General features: G+C 36.6%; 3 protein-coding genes across 4 annotated transcripts in view; 2 read left to right on the top strand and 1 right to left on the bottom strand.

Annotated features, from left to right (window-relative positions):
- LOC307154931 (tetratricopeptide repeat protein 39A) overlaps positions 1 to 1,654 on the top strand; it is a 15,645-nt gene extending 13,991 nt beyond the window's left edge. For both annotated transcript variants that reach the window (XM_079865166.1, XM_079865165.1), the window contains exons 16-18: positions 114 to 228; positions 318 to 434; positions 547 to 1,654. In XM_079865166.1, coding sequence (XP_079721292.1) covers positions 114 to 228; positions 318 to 434; positions 547 to 658 — 344 coding nt within the window. In that variant the 3' untranslated portion in view covers positions 659 to 1,654. The remainder of the gene's footprint in view (positions 1 to 113; positions 229 to 317; positions 435 to 546) is intronic.
- gadd45gip1 (growth arrest and DNA-damage-inducible, gamma interacting protein 1) lies at positions 1,508 to 3,911 on the bottom strand. Its single transcript, XM_079865185.1, has 2 exons — positions 3,349 to 3,911; positions 1,508 to 1,965 (listed from the first exon to the last, which is right to left on the bottom strand). Exons 1-2 carry the CDS (start codon positions 3,753 to 3,755, stop codon positions 1,674 to 1,676), a joined length of 699 nt encoding a protein of 232 aa, XP_079721311.1. The 5' UTR covers positions 3,756 to 3,911; the 3' UTR covers positions 1,508 to 1,673.
- Positions 3,912 to 20,002: 16,091 nt separating this feature from the next.
- The window catches only part of nfixb (nuclear factor I/Xb), a 174,522-nt gene continuing 171,983 nt past the window's right edge, over positions 20,003 to 22,541 (top strand). Inside the window, exon 1 of the mRNA XM_079869972.1 lies at positions 20,003 to 20,032. Coding sequence (XP_079726098.1) covers positions 20,018 to 20,032 — 15 coding nt within the window. The 5' untranslated portion in view covers positions 20,003 to 20,017. The remainder of the gene's footprint in view (positions 20,033 to 22,541) is intronic.

The raw sequence follows: 22,541 nt of genomic DNA, 5'->3' as shown, positions 1-22,541 counted from the left end.
GAACACAAAGATATTATGAAGAACTTTGGTAATCAAACAGTTGCTCTATAGTTTATATAACCTACCTACACACTCACTCAGTGATTTTACACTCACTCTTTCTGTATGTGTAGAGAATGAGTACAGTGTGGACGACACGTGTTTAATCCTGCTTCTGAAAGGCCTGTGTCTGAAGAACCAAGGCCAGATGCAGGCCGCAGAGGACTGTTTCAGACAGGTTTACAGCAGGCCAGTGCTCCTGTACTAATGCAGTTTCCCTTCAGAAATGCTTGTTCTGTCTCAGGATGGAGTTTGAGATGTTTTTATGTCTTTAACAGTGAAAAGAAGCTGAAGTTTGATCATTACCTGGTTCCTAATGCTCTGCTGGAGACGAGTCTCTTGTGCATAGACACGGGGAGGAAAGAGCAAGCCATCAAACTACTGCAGAAAGCCAAGTGAGTTCAGGCTAGGACAAAACCAATACAGTTCACACACTGAATACTCGTTTTTACTGGTTTGTTGTTGCTCCAGTCTGAAATGTCACATTATTATTGTCTCTCCTGTCAGGAATAACTACAAAGAGTACTCGATGGAGTCTCGTACCCAGTTCAGGGTCCATGCAGCCCTGATCAAGCTTAAGGCTGACACCAATGACCAAGATGAAATAACGTCTTTGTGAGGAAAGATGATCCTAAATCAACAGCGTCTCTTCTCTGATGACCAGGTCACTTTATGGGGAGAATATGAAAGATCAAAGACACAGTGTGGTTTTTATGCAGTGGCACTGCCTAGTGTTATTATAGGAGACACTAAAAACCTCATTTGTACATTCTCCAGCTTATCCTTTGCCAAATTGATGTTTATTTTAGTTAGTAAATAGAAATAATGAATGGATATTTCAAACGTAAACTAGGGTTTATGCTCCTTTTGTGTGAAAGTGTACATCTTAGGGAGCATTAGATATAAATATATATTTTTTTTTTTCTGTATTTTTTTCAAGTCCTGTACAGGTTTAATAAGGGAAAATAGCTGAAAAACTGACGGTGTTTAAAAGAAATTTGGACAAGCCATTTTACACTAAGTTCTAATGATTAAACATGTTGATTATTGTAAGGCTGCGTGTGGGATTGAATATTATATTCATTTCTTGAATGAATCAAGAACTTTTATAATAATCAAATAGTTCCTCAGCATGCATCGTAAATACTCAGTTGTCAAATACTGTGGTTTATTTTTTTTTTTGTCATGCAATATATTAGTAGTTAATGTTTATTATTAATGCTATTAAAATATTTTTGAAAATGTATAATTTATGCATATAGCGTGTTTATGCATATATTTAAGTAAATGAAGTCGTACAATCGATGCAATTATTTAGCAATAAATGCAATGTTACGGTACTAATAAATCAGGTTTCCTTTTGCTTTTTCATGCATAAGCTAAATTGTTTTCTTTTTAACTTCTCAAAATTTAACAAGGAATTATGTTATCAAATGTATTAATGAAGCTCTTTGAATATCACAGTTTTTCAGTCAGACATGCATGTATATTTTCTCAAGTCAGTTTATTCTGAAGCATGACTGATTTTAATTAAACAATAATGTGCGATAATAACAATGACATGTACAAAGAAACCAATTTTACAATATAGTACAGTAGCACTGTATAAAAGTCCTTGTTCTGGGCCATGAGGGTTATTGGCTGGATTCAGCGGTCGCTGTGGGCAAGCCCTGCTCTTCCTCTCTCTTCCTGCGTTTCAGAAGTTTCCTCTTCTTCTTCTCCTCCTTCTCTATTTCAGCAACCATCTCTTTGAACTTGATGCTGCGGGGGTCCAGCGCATACCCAAAGCGCTCTCTCGCCTCGGCCAGCAGTTTGTCCCGCCTTATTTTCTCCTCTCTTTGCTTCTGTTTTACCTCCCTTTTCTGCTTTTTCCAGTCTGCGATCATCTTGGGCATTTTGGCCATGTTTGCAGCAATAGTCTTCTCACTGTGTGGAAAAGCGAAAAGCTGCGTAAAAACAAATGGTTGTGATCTTCTACTTTTTCCAAATTAATTTAATGAAGCTTTTTTATTCCAAAGAAACGAATTTATATTATATGGGTGAGTATTTTTCCCATGTGGATTTTCAAACATATCAGTTAAAGTCTTAAGCCATAAACCAAACCAGCCAGCCATGAAGTGAATCGCAACATCACAAACTAATATTTGAAACAAAAAAAGGACAAAAAGACAAATGTACAAGTTTGTACGTAACAGTTTTAGTGAGGAAAAGAACTACAACCCCATGAAGCATTGCAAATGATTTTAAATTAAAAACAATGGAGAAATATCTACCTTATTTATTTACAGGAGGAAGTAAACTATTTTCTATGAATGTACGACTTCTGATTCATTAAACGCTACAGGTAAATAACTAGAAAAATAGCAGTAAGTGCAGTAAACCATAAAACGTATTTGTGCTAGTAATCAGTGTTTATAATAACGATAATTAATTAAAATAACTAAGAAACACCAGTTTCAATATCAAAATTTCACGCCCCATTCACTCCTATTATAAGGTTTGGAAGAGCCAGGATATTTTTAAATATATTTCAGATTGTGTTCGTCTGAAAAGAAGATATACACCTAGTATAGCGTGAGGGTGAGTAAAATAAATCATGGGCTAATTTTAATTTTTGGGGGAACTATCCCTTTAAGAACAACTGACGAATGACAACAAATTGCATCTTACATTAAATAAAGAATAAGAATGTTTCCATCTTATGAAAAAGTAAAAACAATTTAAGATATATATATATATATATTTTTTTTTTTTAAAGCGATTAGACACGACACACGGGGGAACCAATAGCATTTGACGTCGTAACTCGTGAGACGTCCTAACCGTTAAATGTGAATGTTTGAAGGAATTTCTCACTGAATAACGGTTTCAAATTTTGTCTGTACCTCACATAAATCTATATCATAAACGGGCTCAGAAGACTTGAAATATAGATGATAAATCATGTGGATTACTTTTACCAGCATAATATTTGTCCACTGCCACACAACATTAAATAGTAAGATGATTAAGTTAGCCAACTTTTAAGGTTTTGGAGTTTGAAAACGCCAGTCTCTCTCCATCGATGCTTGTGGAAACCGAACCTCGGACATTGTAAGAAACACAAATCATAACGGTTTTGTAACAACGTAAAGGTGAGTGAATTATCACAATTTTCATTTTGGGGTGAACCGTTTATCAGTGAATATGTGGAGTTAGTTGAATACACCCAACAGTCGGATTCACCTCACCTCCACGTTTATCAATGGATATGTTGAATACGGTTGACAGCAAACATCCGATAGAGAAACAAGTCAAGATTCACTTCACCTCTCCATCCGCTTCTGCGCCTTCTCCTTCTCTCTGGCCGCGATGTTTCCCAGCATCACCTCGAGCGGAGGGTGCCACTCTCTCTCCTCGGCCAGCAGCTCCTCCAGCCGGGCGTGAGAGGGCCAGAGTTTGGCCGGGTCAATCCCTGACGCGCGTCCATAGCGGCCGAACAGTCTGCGATCATACTTCTCAGTCTTCTGCCAGTCGGGCGTCTTCTCGCTCTCTTTATTCGGTATATAAGGGTTCTTTATATTCAACCAGAGGGGTCTTGGGTTATAGTTCGCGATCTGATGGACTACAGCCGGTATAAAGGAGTTTAATTTACTGACACCAAAGAATAAGCCTGTCCTCCTGCTCAGCAAGGAGGCCGCCATGTTTGGTGACAGCCCGGTGACCTCTGACGTCATCAAAATGGACGCGTGGTGCTGACGTCATTACGCCCTCTGCTGGCGTAAATGAAAGTGTCAAATGAAATTATGTTCACTCGACGGCCTCTTTATTAGGTACACCTTGCTAGTTGCACCCACTTTTGCCTCCAGAACTGCTTTAATTCTTCGTGGCACAGATTCAACAAGGTGCTGGAAACATTCCTTAGTGAACTCACTGTCATCAGTGTCATGTTTAAGAAACCAGTTTGTGCAGCTCTGTGCTGTTAAAGGGATAGTTCACTCAAAAATGAAAATTCTGTCATCCTTTACTCTCCCTCAAGTTGGTCCAAACCTGTACGAGTTTCTTTCTTCTGCTGAACACAAAGGAAGATATTTTGAAGAATGTTTGTAACCAAATAGTTGTTGGGCACCATTGACTTCCATAGTATTTTTTTTTACCCACACTATGGTGTGGAAAAACATGGTGATAGTCAATGGCTAACGTCAACTCTCTGGTTACCAACACTCTTCAAAATATCTACCTTTGTGTTCAGCAGAAGAAAGAAATGTATACAGGTTTGGAACAACATGAGTAAATTATAACATCATTTTCATTTTTGGGGAACTATCCCTTTAATGAGAAATGTGTTTTTTCCGCTTGAGTGTTGGGCAGTTTGTGTCAGTATTGTGGGACTGATGAGTCATCTCTCTTTCTCCACCCTCGCTCCTCCCTGATCATTTTCGTTTGGAGTTTAATCATCACCTCAGGGGGCCTTTAACAATGCTATTTCAATCCTCAGAGGTTTTGTGTGTCCTGAATGCTGGACCCTTAAATCTTTTCCGGTAGTTTAGCGGCACAGTGGGATCCTATTGTTGGAAATAAAGGTCTTAAATGGATATGGTCCCGCTGGTATTGTTCATCCCAGAGTCCGGACAATACTCGAAAACAAAAATGATGGCCAATTTTAAATCTCTGGCTGCATAAATTGGCCACATTGCTTATTTATTTAATTGAATTACTTTAAAGAAAGAACAACATACAATACAACACAAATTACAAAGAATTAAGTTAATCATAGAAATTTGTACAAAAAGAATATAAGTAGTACAACAGAGAAAACATGAGACAGATAGATAGATAGATAGATAGATAGATAGATAGATAGATAGATAGATGGATCAAAACATTATATAATGTTTTATCTTTAATTTTCCTTTTGTACTGACTTTATCACAAAGAATTACTAGCAAGTTAATCATAGACATTTTTACAAAAAGAATATAATAACTACAGAGAAAACATGAGATAGATAGTTGGATGGATGAATAGATGGATCAAAACATGATATATGATGTTTTATCTGTTATTTTTCCTTTTGTACTGACTTCATTTAATTATATAATATTGGCTAATTTTCCACATGAATTAGTAAATCAGTAAATAAGCAGATAAAGCAACTTTGCTTGAATAATATTTGACATTAATATCAGCCACTTTAATTGTGTATTTGAACGCCGTGATCTTAATCCGATAAATCAAGCGATGGTGAAAGTTTAGAGGGTGAAGCTTTGTATACTACGATCGAGTTTATTTTACAGACACACTGAGAGTTTCTGTCCTCACATAATTTAGTGATGAATGGATGAATTATCATGTTTGAAGAGTCTTAAGGGGGCTTAGATGTGTCTTTCACCCGTAGGGCTGCATGTGGTCTATACTTCTGCTCTTATTAATGGTCCATGCCAGCTTCAGTGAGCAGATGAGCAGAAACTCTGCTTTGAATTTCTGGAACGCAGCATGGGAGGGTTGGATTATTAACCGGCAAACACTCGGAGGAAGAAAAAGGTCTTTGTTTTAAATGCTCCAGCCCTCCCTCTCTATCACAAACCCCTCCTCTCTTTCCGCTACTCTTCTTTTAGTTTTGATTTCTTTTCAAAAATGTAAAGATGGGACAAACAAGCAGCTTTAGAATGCGGCTCTTGGAGAGACAGATGTCAGAGCTTTTGTGTCGCGACGAGCGCATCATTATAACTCAAAAGTTCCCATGGCGGGGGGTTGAGGAGGGTTTGAGAGGGGTCCGCAGTGTGCCATGCGCGACACAGGGCTTAATTTAGACACCGGTGATCCGTGCCAACTGAGAAGCTTTAAAGACACGGCCGTCTGAAAAAAATCAGGTCCGCTGGCATTAATGCCAGGATTTTATCAGGATTGATGTAATAATAAGCTGTGTTTTTCTAAGGCAAGTGTCACTAGTAGGCCTATTACTCATACATTTGGTCAGAAATTCAAAGAACCTAAAGTAATACATTTTATCATGTAACTCAATGTATAATGGGATGGATCGATGGATGGATACGAACGTACAGATAGATAGACAGTAAAGATGGATGGATGGAGAAATACATACAGTAGACAAGATAGATAGATAGATAGATAGATAGATAGATAGATTGTAAAGATGGATGGATGGATGATAGATGATGGATAGATAGACAGACAGACAGACAGACAGACAGATAGATAGATAGATAGATAGATAGATAGATAGATAGATAGATAGATAGATAGATAGATTGTAAAGATGGATGGATGGATGGATGGATGATAGATGATGGATATATAGATAGACAGACAGACAGACAGACAGACAGATAGATAGATAGATAGATAGATAGACAGACAGACAAACAGACAGACAGACAGACAGACAGATAGATAGATAGATAGATAGATAGACAGACAAACAGACAGACAGACAGACAGACAGACAGATAGATAGATAGATAGATAGATAGATAGATAGATAGATAGATAGATAGATAGATAGATAGATAGATAGATAGATAGATAGATAGATAGATAGACAGACAGATAGATAGATAGATTGTGAGTTCATCCAAAGAGATCATCCATATGGCCTTATGATTAAATATTTACAGGCCACCACATTTCCAACCAACTCATGATAAATTCATGGAGATCTTGCATTATGGGATGGTTCTATTCCTCCTCACTGCTGTTTCCCATTCCCACAATAACTGGAGGACAACCAAGGGAATTTCCAGATGTCATCTCAGTAAACATGATGATCTCTCATGCTTTTAATGTGCGCACGATGACCTGTAATACTTACATTTCAAGTGCCATACATGTGCGGTTTTGATTGTAATGACGCTTTGTTCAGTGATTGCATTTAAATGTAGTTATTTAGCAGATGCTTATTCAATGCAGCATACAAATGAGGAAAAACACAAGCAATTTATTATCGTACATGAGCGAGCAGCTGAAATGGTAACACTTTACAATAAGGTCTAATTTGTTAACACTATAATGCATTAGCTAACATTAACTAACAATGAGCAATATATTCTTACAGCATTTATTCACATCTTTATTAACTAACATTAACAAATGTTCACAGTGAATTTCAAGCTTTTTAAAGCAGAATGGATTCTGATGTTTTTATTGTTCATCAGCCAGTGTAAAATCATTCTGAAAGTGATTTCAACAGTATTTCTCTGTGCTGTTATCATTATAGTTGTGGACCACACTATTCTTTTATATTTAAAAAGATTTTTAGAACTGTATGTTTATCTTTATCATTATCGTTATCATCTTCTTTCTTCTTTACTTTGAGATGGAAACAGGCTTCCAACTATGGAAAAATTATGCACCAAATGTCCATATTTTGTTGCGCGGCAACACTGTTATAAAATTGAATATAACTTTACACAAAAAAGGTTAGTAAAACCCAGATATTTCTAACTCTTTCATTGCATTTCACCCACAAAAAGCTGTTGATTAGGCTGTGTCTGCTACATAAGAAAAAAAAGTTATGCTCTAGTATCATAATTATGACATAAAAAGTCAAAATTGTTTTGTATATATAAGTATGACAAATGTTGAAGTTATGAGATAAAAAGTTGAAATAATTTAGCATACTAAGTCAAAATTATAGCATGTCAAAATTATGGCAAAAAGTAATGACATAAATCATAATTTGGACTTGGAATTTCTATATATGTCATAATTTTGATTTAGCATGTCATAATTTTGACTATGTCATCATTTTGATATTTCATCTCATTATTATGATTTACCAAAGCATGTTTTTTTGTTTTTGTTTTTTTTTTGGGGGGGGAAATGGGCTTCCATAGTTTAGAATTTGTTTAATCTCTTAAATATATGCACTTGTCTTGTGGGTGTTTTGTGGTTAAAATGACTTGATATGACTGGCTCGTTCATCACACTCTGGAGCTAGAAAGTCAAGTTGAGCACTTTGCATTTTGAGCGGCTGTAAACTGTAAACTGCATCTGTGTGCATAGAACTGTGTAGTGCACACACAATATATGGTATGGTAGTGTGCCATTCTGAACATACTGTAGCCATATACTGTCAAGATGTTTGACCGCTCCATAAGAAGTAAATAATCAGCGACACACATGCAGAGTGTGACATTGCTCATGTTCTCATCCTGCAGGCGGATCTGGAAGTCTCCATGTCATTGTTTAAATGATTCCCCTTCACTAAACTGGGAACGAACCCAAGCAAGAAGTACACGTGAAAGCACCTCAGGAGGGGAGCATGTTCAGCGGGGAGCTTTTCAATAATGGATGTACCACATTGAGCTCCCGTTAATAATGTGTTCCTGTCACCGCGGGAGACAGAAAACCGCATTTTAGAGGCGGACGAGAGAATAATGGGATGCAAAGTTAGGGAAACTTAGTCATAACTCACTCTGGCTCCTTTTCAAACATTTTCTGTGTCTTTTGGCATTGTTTAACAGGCAAAAAAATAAGACATAAGCATTGTGATTTTTAGAGCACAATGGCTTGTTAACCCATGAACCTCATCATCGAAGCTGTTATTATCGTAATTGTGTTTTTTGATTATAGTGTTTTCATCAATCAAATTATGGATTGAAGCAATGATCCATATGTCAGTGAACATTAGTGTAATAGACAAGATTTAAAGGAATGTTTCAGGTTCGATCAAGTTAAGTGGAAAGCTGTTGAAAATCATTTTATTTCACTCCTTAGTTTGTTAAAACAAAAATTGTGTTCACATGAATACATTGGAAATCTATGAGGCAAGATTGTGCAAAGGGTTTTAAAGCAGTTATTTGAACTCTAAAGTCAATGGCCTTTTAGTGGTGGGGCTACATTTCTAAAGCTGGATGCATTGCACACTGTACAATTTTTCTAATAGTCCTTTATGATTGTTGCTTGTCAGACTGTATGAACATGATCCTCGCTGTAAGCCATGTCACACTATGTCACAAGTTGATGAAGTTCACGTTCTGAGTAAATTTTAAACATGCAGTCTATGATCAATAAGTTATGACAACATGTGTTTTTTTAACTTTAACTTATCAATATTGCTTAAGCAATTTCCTAATTTTTTTAAAAGTTATACATGATTCAACTCATTAAAGGTGCTCTAAGGGATGTTGGGTGAAGTCACTTCTTGTTGACATTCAAAGTATTGTCAAACAAAACGGAGGCTAGCTCGACCCTTCCTCCTCCTCATCCCATCCCCTCCCCTCCCCCTCCCTTCTGTGCTTCCTGAAACAGTCATGAACCATTTAGAAAAACCAAACTGGATTTACCCACCTGTCCAGCAAAAACAGAGCCACCTGAATTTCGGATTGGAAGCCCTTCTGCTGGTGTTCTCGCCACCTTTGGAACGCTTTTCCGATGTAAATTCAGGACTTCGCGCATTCCTTCTCCTTTTCCCTCCTCTTTGTTATTTGTTCATCGGAACGTCGTCTCTTTGGTCGTGTGTCGGCCATATCAAAATTCTCAAGAATATACATTTTTAACGTTAGTCGTTGTCGTTGTCTAGGATATCTCTCCCCTAGCTAACTTCCCTCTTCATGCTTCTCTCTACTCCACTCCCCACGCCCCAACCCCCACTCCCAAATCATTCTTGTCCGTTATTGGCCGGAACATTGTCTGTTATGTTTCATGGTCCAGGCTGGGCCAGTTTGTTTTTCTTGCCGTTTGTAGAGCCTGGGCTGTCTACAGAGACTGCATTTTCAAGGGGACAGGCAGCAGATAGTGAGGAGATGTTTGCTGTATGTGGCAAAAAATGTTTTGGCCTAAAAAATGCGTGACATCGCTTGGAGCACCTGTAAGCCAGTTTAATGTAATTTAAGTTGAAATTACTTAAACATTGATTGTACTTAAATTTAAGGCAGCAATTTTTTTTTTACCGTGTGGTATCCTTGTGCATGTTGTGTGGAAGACATAGCATGTTGACATGTATAATGTTGAAAGTTTGTGGCTATACTTTTTAAACGGCTTTAATGTTTATCTCAGTGCAAGGTCTATTTCTCTATAGACCTTATGCGCCAGAGAAACAAGCACGCAGCCATCTTTAGATTTTTGTTTTTGAACTTCCGTTATAGCGGCTTTGTATATTTCTATGGCATTGCTGTCGAAGAGTAATTATCTGGTGTAGTGGATTTACTTACTGTAGAGTTAACGAAAGTTATCATGAGCATTGTAATGTTTGAAGCAGATGTCATAACCAATGTCAGTTGACCGGGAAGTTTTTTAAAACCAGCGGCAAGATCTTACCTTCATGCTGTGGAAATACAAACCGGAAGACGCAACACTGAAAAGGGGCGGGGCTACATACAGTCTATAGATTCAATTATAGGCATTACTGTAAACAATATTTTAACTTGGGGATGAGTTTAAATTATTTTCTGTGGTAATTGATAGCATGTCACTGATACAATTCGTAGAGCCTAAAGTGTATTAAACTTGGACATTGCTTAAAGGGATAGTTCATTCGGGGATAGCCATTGAATTTCATAGAATGGAAAAAAAATACTATGAAAGGCGATGGCTACCGTCAACTGTTTGGTTACCCACATTCTTCAAATATTATCTTCTTTTGAGTTTAAAGCAGAAGAAAGAAATTCATACAGATTTAGAACAACTTGAGGGTGAGTAAACGATGAGAATTAGTGAACTATCCCTTTAAGTAAATTAAACTTACAAATTAAATGTGGAGGAAAAAATCGATAGCAAAGCCATTTCTTCTAGTTTTTAAAACTCTTTCCATCAAAAACATTGCCTATTTGTCTTACCCCTCTCAAATGTGAGAGCAGATTTTGTTCCCGTGGCTGTGCATGTCCACATTAATAAGCGATTTGACATTTGTGTCATGCTCTCTGTGTCCGTCTCTTGTGTCTTTACCCATTGGGGACCGAGCAGGGCTCATCGTCCAATCAGAAGCCGAGCCCTTCTGCTGATGCTTTGAAAATGGATGCAATGCCAGAGGCGCTAAATACAGTTAATGGTCAATGAATTCAAATGTCACCATTATCTGATCGCATCTGCAGTTCCGAGAATAAATCCATGTCCTTTTAGTGCTTCCCTTTCAGTCCACTTCCAGTACTGGATCATTCATACTGATAATGAAATCAATTAATGCTAATATAAAGATAAATATAATACTATACCTAATATCTGTTCTAGATTTACTTTCCATTATGTAAATTATATCAGCACAAACACAGTTTTTCTCTGCTTTGATTTCAATGACAGGTATAAATGCAGAGATCATATGAAGCGATCAGATGTTCTCACCTTTGTTGGGGTTGAGCTGATCTCCCTGAGAGCTGACTCATCTCACACACACACACACACACACACCGTCCATCCATTGCTGTGGGTATTATAGACTGGCAGAGGGTGCAGGTGGTGCTGGACTGGTGCAGACTTCGTCCCGATGCTCCCGTGCCAGTGCCATCTGTCATCAGCTACAACATCTGCAAATCCAAGGTGCCCTTGATGCCCGGTGCCACTGTGGCCCGCTTCGGATTTCTGCAGGGGGTTGAGTGGGTAGAGAAGCTGCTCCCAGAGCACTAATCACATCTTCATCACTAATCATCATGGTTTGATTGTTGCTGATTTTTATTATTCTAGCAGTGCTGTTACAGGATTGTTTTCCCGCTTATTTTCCCATATCTCATATCGGATGGCTCACCCCACACCACCCACCACTGTTCAGTTGAAATATATTTGTTACGTGCAAAGCGAGCAAGACAAAGGCAATTGTGCCTTGGAACTAAGTTATAACTAAGATGTTTAGATGAGTTGAGGAAACTATCCATTTCAAATGAGAAGAGTAATACTCATCATAATGGAGTACGCTGAGGTCTTGAAATTCTTCCATACCTGCAAGGCATCCATTAGACCACATTGCAATTAACATTCTTGGCTATGATCCTGATTACTTTGTAAACAAAGCTCTATATTGATTTAGCAATAACATGTAACTAGATTTCTGAAGTGGTGTCTGCCCATGCTGTCATGATGATGGGGTGTTTTAGGTTGTTATTAGTGCATCAACATGAGACACTGTGTGTCTCAAGCTTTGATATTAGCTGCGTTTAACTCCAACATTCGCGAAAAACCACAAGCCGCGTCTCAGACAGCGCATGATGCCGAATTCAGTTCTCTCCCACAGCTTATATGGCCAAATACACACAAAATTATGTCAATATATATTGGAGCCATGCAGCTCTTAAAGTGACAGCAGCCTAATAAACCTGCTTCCGCCTGTGTGCTTAATGTTAATCAAACAACAAAAGAGAAAGAGAAACAAAGAGAAAATAACTCACTGCTTTTTTGTAGCTTTAACAAGAATCAGTATGTATTTAATTCATACAATGAAAACTAAACAGTTTTATTTTTACATTTGATTATTCAATTTCTGTTGTTAAATAGGCCTAAGCCTAATGTAGGATTACCTGAAACCCTAAACCCCCTTGTTTACACTGACATTAAAACGAGTCTTACTTTTTATCATAAATTATAAAATTATTGCAATGTAAATCACACAAGTTTTGCATTAGGGCATTTATTGAAGAAAAATGCGATATGCGATAACTTAATGCGATATTTGATACAATAATGCTTTAAGTGTGTAAAATAAATTTGTTTTACTGTTGCATTAGATTTACTAAGTTAATATTAAGACTTGTGTCAAGAAATACATTTTTATATATATTTACGGATTGCTGTTTTTCCCTAAACTGCTTTTGAATCATAATGTGTACTCCAGTCTTAGAGCCAGATTTACTAAACGGGGCAGGTTAGCACGAGAGCGCAATGCCACAAAAGCACCGATGGGAGTGGAAAGTTCTGCGCATGATCTACTGATGATGCACAAATGACAGAACACAGCCGGATTATTTCCATAAATGACCAATGCAATCTACCAAGAACAGTGCAACTTTTTTTTGGGACAATAAATAATAGCGCAAATACCAGTAAATTGACGAGCGCAAACCTTGCATGATTCATTTAAATACTCTCCTCCTATAAATTTTATGTCTGAAAGGGAAACTCCTACAAATGCATATGCAATAAGGTCAGCCGCAAAAATAACTCTGTCCATGCCTTTTCAACACAAATTTTTCACTGCGTGTCTTTAGTTAATCCTTACAGTAGTTTTTTTAACGCCAAAAGAGGGGTTGTGTTGGCGCAAGTTGTTAGTAAATCTGGCCCCTAAGGTTGCAAACTAAAAGCAGATTCTCCTTTGGAAATGGGAAATGCAATTTATGATATTGTTACAAAATAAATTTAATATGAACTTCAATATGTTAATTTGCTGTGTGATTGCAGGGGACCAAAACAACCAATTGAAGAAAGCGAGGTGACATTTAAAATTCTGCAGAGCACCAAAAACAGTTATCGAGGACGGAAATCTAAAAGAGAAAGGGAGAAAAGGAGAAAAGGATGTCTGTTTTGTTGCCTAATAGGCGACTGGGGAAAAAGAGGCCTAAATCAGAAAGAGTAAAGCTCTGAAAAGGGAAGACAAACAAACTAAAAGCATCGGCACCAAGATCTCAACAAGCCGCGCCAAAATTGTTTGGCACTCGTGGTTTTTAAAAGGAACACCTGCGAAGCGGCAGTCGCTCCTTTACATTCTCCTGAAACCCCGCTGGTCAGCGCTCCACTACTTGGCATCTGATCCTTTAGCCTGTGCCTTCAGACGCCAAGAAGAAAGGAAATCGCTCAAGACATAAGCTCGCGTTTCTGTGGTGATAAAAGATTCAGTTCCCCCTGCACAATTTGTCACCTGTGTGTTTGTTTTCCCACCCCCCGAGTCGAGAGCCCACCTTAATCTAAATGAGCTCATTAGTTGGCAGCGTTCGCTGCACAGGTTCACATAATGAGGCTCATAAACACGGGCGCCATCCACTAAATGAGGCCTGTCACCTCACGTTAGGCGAGTTTGCATAAAATACCGGCTCATTTAAATGAAAACATTTTCATTCGAAACTTTGCCCGGAAAATGGTTGTTTTGATGAAAAATATGTTCAGCTTCAGTCTTCATGCTGAACTCACGGTCTTGGAATGTGTAGGGTCGACTGCTTTATGCTGAATTCCCAAGAAGAAAATAGAGGTGGATTTTTCGAGGTAGACTATTGTGCCTGTTGGACGCAGCTCAAAGGAAAGGTATGGAACATAAAATGTGGGTCTTCTCGGTTTCCTGTGTTTGGGTTGAGGTCCCATGGCGCCGTGCAGCATGCTGGCAGCGGCTCGAAGCATATGGCTCCATAAGGTGATTTGTGGATTGCTTTCCTTGCATGGTGGGCAGGAGGTTTAGGGTTCAGCTCAGGACAGCCCAGAGAGACTGAGGAAGGCCTGAGCATTGTGTTGAATTATTGGGGCCTTATTTTGTTACTAGTAATGTTTTTTTTTTAACAGTAAAAAAAAAAGATGCTTTTTAAAATCTGAAAAATGCATTTAAAAGAAAATGAAAACTGGATTTATATTATCTTGCCCCTTTACCAAACCAGTAGGTTTTTTTTTTTTTTTGAGTAATTAATCAAAGTACATTTCCTCTCAAACTGGGATCTATAGGTGCATCCCATTTCACGTACTTATGCACTATTCTATGCTATTTTGCACTATAAGTAGTGCGAGTACGAGTAGTGTGTTCACTCTGAAAATTCCAAAAGGAAAAAGTTCACTTTAAATACCCGGATGAAGCACTTAATTAACAAAAAAAAAACGAAGTGTGGAATGTTGGACACTTCATGCACTCAACTGTCGCAGCTTAAATTACGCAGCTGAGGTAAAGGGGCTATCAGACTCAGATGTTGGATGACAAAATAGCCGTATAAAATTCATACACTACAAGGTTGAAAACATAGTGCAATAAGTCCGTAAAGCATAAGCCCATAGTGCATAAGTGCATAGTACATAAGAACATGGTGCATAAGCCCATAGTGCGTAAGTCCGTAATGCATAAGTACATAGTGCATAAGAACATGGTGCATAAGTCCGTAGTGCATAAGCCCATAGTGCATAAGTGCATAGTACATAAGAACATGGTGCATAAATCCGTAGTGCATAAGCCCATAGTGCATAGTACATAAGAACATGGAGCATAAGTTCATAGTGCACAAGTCCATAGTGCATAATGCATAAGTGCATAAGTTCATAATGCATAAGTTCATAGTGCATAAGTTCAGTGCATAAGTCCATATTGCATAGTATATAAGTGCATAGTGTATAAGTTCATAGTGCATAAGTCCATTATGCATAAGTGCATAGTGCATAAGGACATAGTGGATAAGTGCATAGTGCATAAGTGCATAATGTATAAGTTCATAGTGCATAAGGGCATATTGGATAAATGCATAATGCATAGTATAAGTGCATAGCGCATAAGTCCATAGTGTTTAAGTACGTAGTTTATTAGTGCATAAGTGCATAGTGGATAAGTTCATAGAGCATAAATCATAGTGCATAAGTGCATAGAGCATAAGTACATACCTAGTGCATGTCCAGTGTATTGTGCATCTGGACACAACTGTTATTTAATTTTTATTGCTGAAAAAGCGCTTTTGTTTTTAGATGGTAACCAGGATGTTGCACTGCAGTTGCTAGGGTGTTCAAATTGTTTTTTAGCATGTTGTGTTTATGCAAGGGAGTTTTAGGTGGTTGCTAGGCTATGCATTTACTGTACCAAATAGTTAGAAGTGTTTTTTGGCCTGTTGCTAAGGTGTTCTAGATGGTTGCTAGGTATTTGCTACACAGTTATAAAGTGTTTGAACGGCACTGGGGTTGAATACATATAGGAACGAGAGCTGAAACTCAAAGCAGATGGTTGTGTTGGCACCTGTCTCACTCTAAAATCTGTTTGGAGCTGTTTTCCACATGTATAAAACAGTCAAGACCTTCATGTGCCAAAAAAATAAACACCTCAGATTTAACCCTCCACGCACAGCGAGTCTGTCTCAGTAACATATACATCTAATGTGATTTGAGAGTATTTTTCTCATGTGCCATCATGTCATATAAGCTATAGTCGCCTCATATTTCAGATACATCAACTTAAAACAGCGTGAATGGTCTTGAAGACTAAAAGTTAGGCCTATTTGCTTGCTCTCAACAGGTCATCTTTGACTTACAAAATGTTCGAATCCAGCAACCAGTTTTAATGGATAAAACGGAAGACGGTCACATTAATCTGCATTACGAATAAACGCCTCCAGATGAGACAACGGTTATTGTCATTAGATTCTCATTAGTTGCTGAATTTTTACGTACTAAAACAGCGACAGTTAGGGAAACCACAAATTGTCGCCACATTTTAACAGAGAGGAAGTTGTGTTACAGTCCCAAAACACACTTAAACTGTGTGTATTTATTGCTAATTAAAATGGCATTGAAACTTTTACAGCTGTTCTGCGTTCAGAGTGATGCTTGCTCATGGAAAACGTACTGCCATAATGCAAGGGTGCAGCCAAAGTATTGTGATGTGGTTGCCAGGGTGTTCTGAGTGGTTGCTAGGTGGTTTCTTATATGGGCCCAAGTCAGAAGATTCCATTCTCAAGTCTCTGTGATATTCTGGTCTCCGATCCCTCCGTCAGTGGGATTTTTGCTGCCCATTTTGTCACTCATATGTGAAAATCGTATGTCTGATCACTTAGAAACTGAAGAGTAAACAACAGTAGTGATGATTGACTTTGCAAATACTGACAGTTTTGATCTAGAGCCGTTGACATGCAGACAAATGTCTGTGGTCACAGCATTGTAGCCTGTGCTGTTTTGAGCATCTCATGACGAGTGTCTTGATCCACAAATATTTCTCTTAACCTTTGTGTTCTGTTCTATTCGCTAGGTGATTTAAAAAGAAATACATAGTGTTCCTTTTATGTTTTCAGCTTCCTGGTTTTCTATTTCCAGTCTCTAAACTGTTGATCAAAAGTTTGGGATCAGTCAGATTTTTTATGTTTTTAAAAGAAGTCTTTTATGCTCACCAAGGCTGCATTTATTTGATGAAAAACTGTTTTCAACATTGATAATTATAATAAAAAATGTTTCTTGATCATCAAAACATCATATCAGAATGATTTCTGAAGGATCATGTGACACTGAAGACTGGAGTAATGAAGCTGAAAATTCAGCTTTGATCACAGGAATAAATTACATTTTAATATATATTCAAAAAGAAAGCAGCCTTTTTGAATTGTAATAATATTTCACAATATTACTGTTTTTTGTTTGTATTTTTAATCAAATAAATGCAGCCTTGGTGAGCAGAAGAGACTTCTTTTTCCCAAACTTTTGAATGGCAGTGTATATGTTACAGTTTTTAATGTCACATTTTGTAATATTTGCGTTGTTTTATTTTTTTTGCAATACAGATTATTTTCTCATCCAATTTTTTTGAGGATGCATTGTCTAGCTTGCCTCCTTGGAGGAACGACCCTGATATATATATATATTTCTTTTTTCATAAAACTATGCCCTTCTTGTTTTACACTTCATGCATGTGTATTGAATGTTAAATAAGTTAATAATTATAAAGGAGTTATATATTAAGAGTTATTTCTTTTCTGCCAACTGGCTATTTTTTTACTTAATTAAGGGTATATTTACACAACAACGATGTACTAAAACTGTTTTTTTTTTCTGTTTGTACTGTTTTTTTCACGCAAATGTTGTCAAAACGACCCCGTTCACACGGATCCACGAGAACGACTAAAGACGCTGTATTATCATGGCAGGCCAGTAGATGGCGATGTCACTTTGTAAATAAATCACCGCTTTCACAAATTCATACTTCTGTAGTTTACACCATCTTTTCCAAAACGTGCTTTTTTTTTTCATACCCATTTTCAAAAGTTCGCGTTTTCAGTCCGTTGTCGTGTAAATGAACGTCCAAAAGGAAACCTATAAAAAGTTTTACGTTTATATTTGAAAACTATCATTATGTAGCCTAATAAAAACAAAACAAAAAATCCTTCACCAGGACAGCCCTATTTAAGGGCACCCTGTGGGTTTCCTTCAAAAAAAGTTTGATTTTTAAAAATGAAGAAAATCAGTACATTGTAATTTTACTGTTGTTATGTAAAATAATAATAATTTACACTGAAATATTACAATAGTAATTTCTTATTTTTTTTATTTAATAATTTTTACATTATAATTATTTGATTCTTAATCGCATTGTAAATCACAATTGCAATAAAAAAAATCACAATTCATCCCCCCCCACCCCCCCAAATCGTGCAACCATAGTGCACCTCTTTGAAATGTTGTGGAAGAGCAAAGTTATTTAATTACAAAGGACATCCTTAGGGAATATATCTAATTTTAATACAGGTTAGTTTAATTACACTTGTTACAGACCAATTATATTATATTATATTATATTATATTATATTATATTATATTATATTCTGAAAAGCCTAGTATGAACAGAAAAAACAAGACATCCTGAAAGTGAAAAGCTGTGACGGTATATTGATGACGAGGTTTCTCCTCTTTATCCGCTCCGGCTCCGTCCTGAACCTGAGTGTCACACGGGGTGAGACACGCTGCTCTGTGATTGGCTGACAGTGAGCAGCACTGGGGTTGAAAACATGTAGGAGAGAAGGAGAGCTGAAACTCAAAGCAGATGGTTGTGTTGGCACCTGTCTTGCTCTAAAATCTGTTTGGAGCTGTTTTCCACATGTATAAAACTGTCAAGACCTTCATGTGCCAAAAAAATAAACACCTCAGATTTAACCCTCCACGCACAGCAAGTCTGTCTCTTACAGTAACACTCAGAGTCATATACTGTAATCATGAGAGTGCTGTTTTACGCATGTAGCTTATAGACATCATGTGTGTTAAATTAGATATAAAATATGCCAAAGCAAGTGGATGCTAAAGACAAATGAGTAAACATTTACTCAATTATTGTATTATATTATTTTATAGATATTTTATTTCAGTTTTAGTTTGACTTATTTTAGTAGGCTACATCAAGTTAAAATTATAATGAGAAATGTTTTTTTTAAACAATATATTTTATTATTTTAATAGTTAGGCTAATGTCTATTTTATTTCAAGTAATGAAAATGTTTTTTATGGTTTTATTTTAATAAATAATAAATAATCAGTTTTTTAGCCTGTTATGGTTGTTATAGATGACACTATAGTGTTTTGCATTGCATTGCAATTGAATATCTTTTTTTGTGTGAAATATTTTGTGTACTTGTGCTTTCTTTGCACTTGTTAAATGCCATTTGTTTTGATATTTTGTTATCTAATTTTTGTTAAAAATTTAGGAAATGTGAATGTTTTTTTTATGTTGTTGAAAAATAAATCGAAACTTATTGTCATTAGGTTTTATCCTCTAAAGACCTTTGGCCACGCCAGGTTATTCAAATAAAACCATAAAAATAAAATAAAAATAAAAACATTTTCATGACTTGAAATAAAATAGACTTTAGCCTAATTATTAATAAAATAATAAAATATATTGTTTTAAAAAAAAATCTCATTGTCATTTTAACTTGATTTATAGCCTACTAAAATAACTCAAACTGAAATAAAATATTTATAAAATCTCAATTACACTAAAATAAAAGTGTCTGCTGTAGGCTTTAGATTTGCATTGTTTTAGTGTTTGGTGCATAAAATTCCACAGCAACAATATTACACATCATATTTTATTATTGCATAAATTAATTATATTAACCATTCTTTTATGTATTCTTAACATTTCATATTCTTCTTATACATCCAAATGCTCTCAGGAAAATATAGAAATGGTCGGCTTCAACAGTATATCTGTGTCGGTGGGGGTCCTGCTCCATCTCTATGTTCCTCAAGGGTGTTAAAACGGCTCGAGTCCTCTGAAGAGACTTGTGTGAGTGCTGTGATCTGGTCCAGCAGAGGGCGCTGCAGCACGCGCTTCTCATGCACGCGCACCTGTCCAGCTCAACCCTCACTTGAACAGCGACAGCGAGTCAAACCACTAATTGCCACCATGTTTTCACACATGGTAAGTCGTGTTTCAATTCCAAATACATTTAAATGTGCGCTTTCATTGCGAATTAAAAATGACATGGAACATTTTACAGCTTTCTTAAGGTGCCCTTAAGGTGAAAGATGAAAGAAAGAACTCGTTCACTTTACAATAACACACATGTAACGTGATACGATATAAATAGTGAAGAAATTATTCATCACAATGCCAAATAAACTGCATAAATAATTGTATAAATGCTGTCTTAATCATTATATTGCTGTTTAAAAAGTAGGCTATTTGTTTATTCATTGTTCGCATTGTTGATTTTATAGTTATTCAATCTGTAGAAAGGTTAAGCCCGTAAATATTAATAGTGCTAAATGTGAATGAAAGTGTGTTTTTTCCTGATCAAACTGAATGTCAGTGAGATGACTGTTTAGGCTACGTGGAGGTTTTCTGTCTTCACCCTTTATTTCGAATATTTATCCCAATGTTTGTCATCAGATTTTGAAGGAATGTCCACATGATTTGTGTTTGCTTTGTAGTGATTATCAACACATGAGAGATGCATTGTTCTGTATTAAAACCAAATGGAGAGTATAACAGTGTGATGGACTGCTGTGTAATGTTACTCAAATCTATTACCTCAACATTTCGGAGAAAATGATTATCTTGATTTAACCAGGAAAGTCTCCATGAAAACATTTGTCTCCGAAACAAGGGTGAAATAATACTAGAAATAATCCATGAGAAAGTTATTTAAACATGAGAAAGGTCTAGTCTTTTGTTCATATCTTGTTAGTTATCTGACAGTGTGGAATACCAGGACATGCTTTCCTATTTTTTTTTTTTTATATATATATAAATGCATATTTATTTTTATTTATAAAATGATTGTCAAAAGCAAAATAGCTCAAATGTATAGCATATGTCTCGAATAAAGCATGGCAAAGTGCATGTAAATATATGATTTCTTTCAAACAGAACTATTCAGCTTTTATCCAAATTGTATAATTTAAAAAGAATAATGTTGTTATGACAGAAATGTTTAGAGAGTGTGGGATTGGGACATGATCCTGGCTGTGCTGTTTTTTGTTTTGTTTTATGGAAGTAAAGGCTTTTGGGATTGGTAAATAATCCTGACTGTTTTTATTTATTTTTTCCTGACCTTTTTTTTTCTTTTTCTTTTTTTTTTAAATAAAATTTTAGTTTATTTTATAAATAAACATTTTTATGGAGGTAGAGAGTTTTGGATTGGGACATGACCTGGCATTAAATTAAATAAAAAAAAAATATATATATATATTTATTTTATTATTATTATTATTTTTTTTTTTATTATTATTATTATTTTTATGGAGGTAGAGAGTTTGGGATTGGGACATGTCCCTGGCTGTTAATTTAATTTAATTTTGTTTTATTTTATTTTATTTTCTCCAGGGCAGAAAAATTTGAGTCTTGTAATTTCTGCAATTATATCAATATTATGTTGCACTAAAGTTCAGTTTTGTTCTAAGGGATTATACAGTATTGCGTCTGTCCATAATTTCACATCATTTAAGTCAGCATTTTGTGGGATCCGTATAATCAGTTCCTTAATGAAGCAGGTGCTCGGACAGGTGTCGTGCTCCTTCTGCACAGCTTCCACACTTTGGGAAAATCCATATTCGGCTTAAAAACATACAACAATAAATGCACATTTTACAGATCTTTCTTCAGAGAAAGGGTTCGCATAAGAGGAGCTAGGCCTATCTATTGTTTGCTTTGCTGCGAGGCATCGCACGTCATTGATCAAGACCTTGGCTGGATTTCTTTCGACATGCACTTTTATTAAATTGGTTTGCTGTTGGGTGAAGGCAGCTGGAGACAAATCAAGTGGCAGATGAGCTGGCAGGCCGTGCCACAAGTGTGAGGTGAGCGCTAGAGAGATAGACAGATGGACGGACAGATAGAGCAATGATTTCCAGTGGAAAGACAGGAATGGTAAGCTAGCGAGGATAAGAAGCAGCCTGGCATTATCCCGTGCCCTTTAGTATTTAAAGGATGCTGGCATAGCATTTAGGTATTTGGGGTGGCACAGCCACGCAGAAAGCACGCTCACACAAACCCCCCAACAATCATTTGCTTTATGAGGTCTGCTGATGCCATGGTAACCCTCCTGTCCTGGGCACGGCTCAAGCGCTGATGTGCCAAAAGAATGCCATGGCAACTTTTTTTTTTTTTTTTAACCCACGTTGCCCAGAAACCTTTGAGATTTAGTAAGTGAAACCAGTGGATTCACAAATTAGGCTCTGAGAGAAACGTGAAGTTTAGTGTTTCCAGTTTCTATGCACAAATTGCCCAGAAACAGTGTGTGAATTATACTGTGACTTTAATGGAAGCACTTCGCTTTTAAAAACAAAGAATTCTAGTTAGGGTAAAACTATAGGGCTGCAATCCGTTCAGGTTCATCTCGCGTAACTCAAATTTTCCTTGGGCGCCCTTGCATCAAATTTAAACTCAACATAATATTTGTCGTACTCGTATTTACTTTCGTTCCTCA

The sequence above is a fragment of the Squalius cephalus genome (genome assembly GCF_949319135.1).
Source record: "Squalius cephalus genome assembly, chromosome: 1".
Lineage (NCBI taxonomy): Eukaryota > Metazoa > Chordata > Actinopteri > Cypriniformes > Leuciscidae > Squalius > Squalius cephalus.
The sequence above is the reverse complement of the archived record's forward strand: the minus strand, read 5'-3'. Positions and strand labels throughout refer to the sequence as shown.

Excerpts from the sequence above, each read along its gene's own strand:
- gadd45gip1 (XM_079865185.1), bottom strand. The coding sequence starts at position 3,755 with ATGACGTCAGAGGTCACCGGGCTGTCACCAAACATGGCGGCCTCCTTG. Across the intron at positions 1,966-3,348 it reads GCGCAGAAGCGGATGGAGAG|TGAGAAGACTATTGCTGCAA; the intron begins GTGAAGTGAATC and ends TTTTCCACACAG.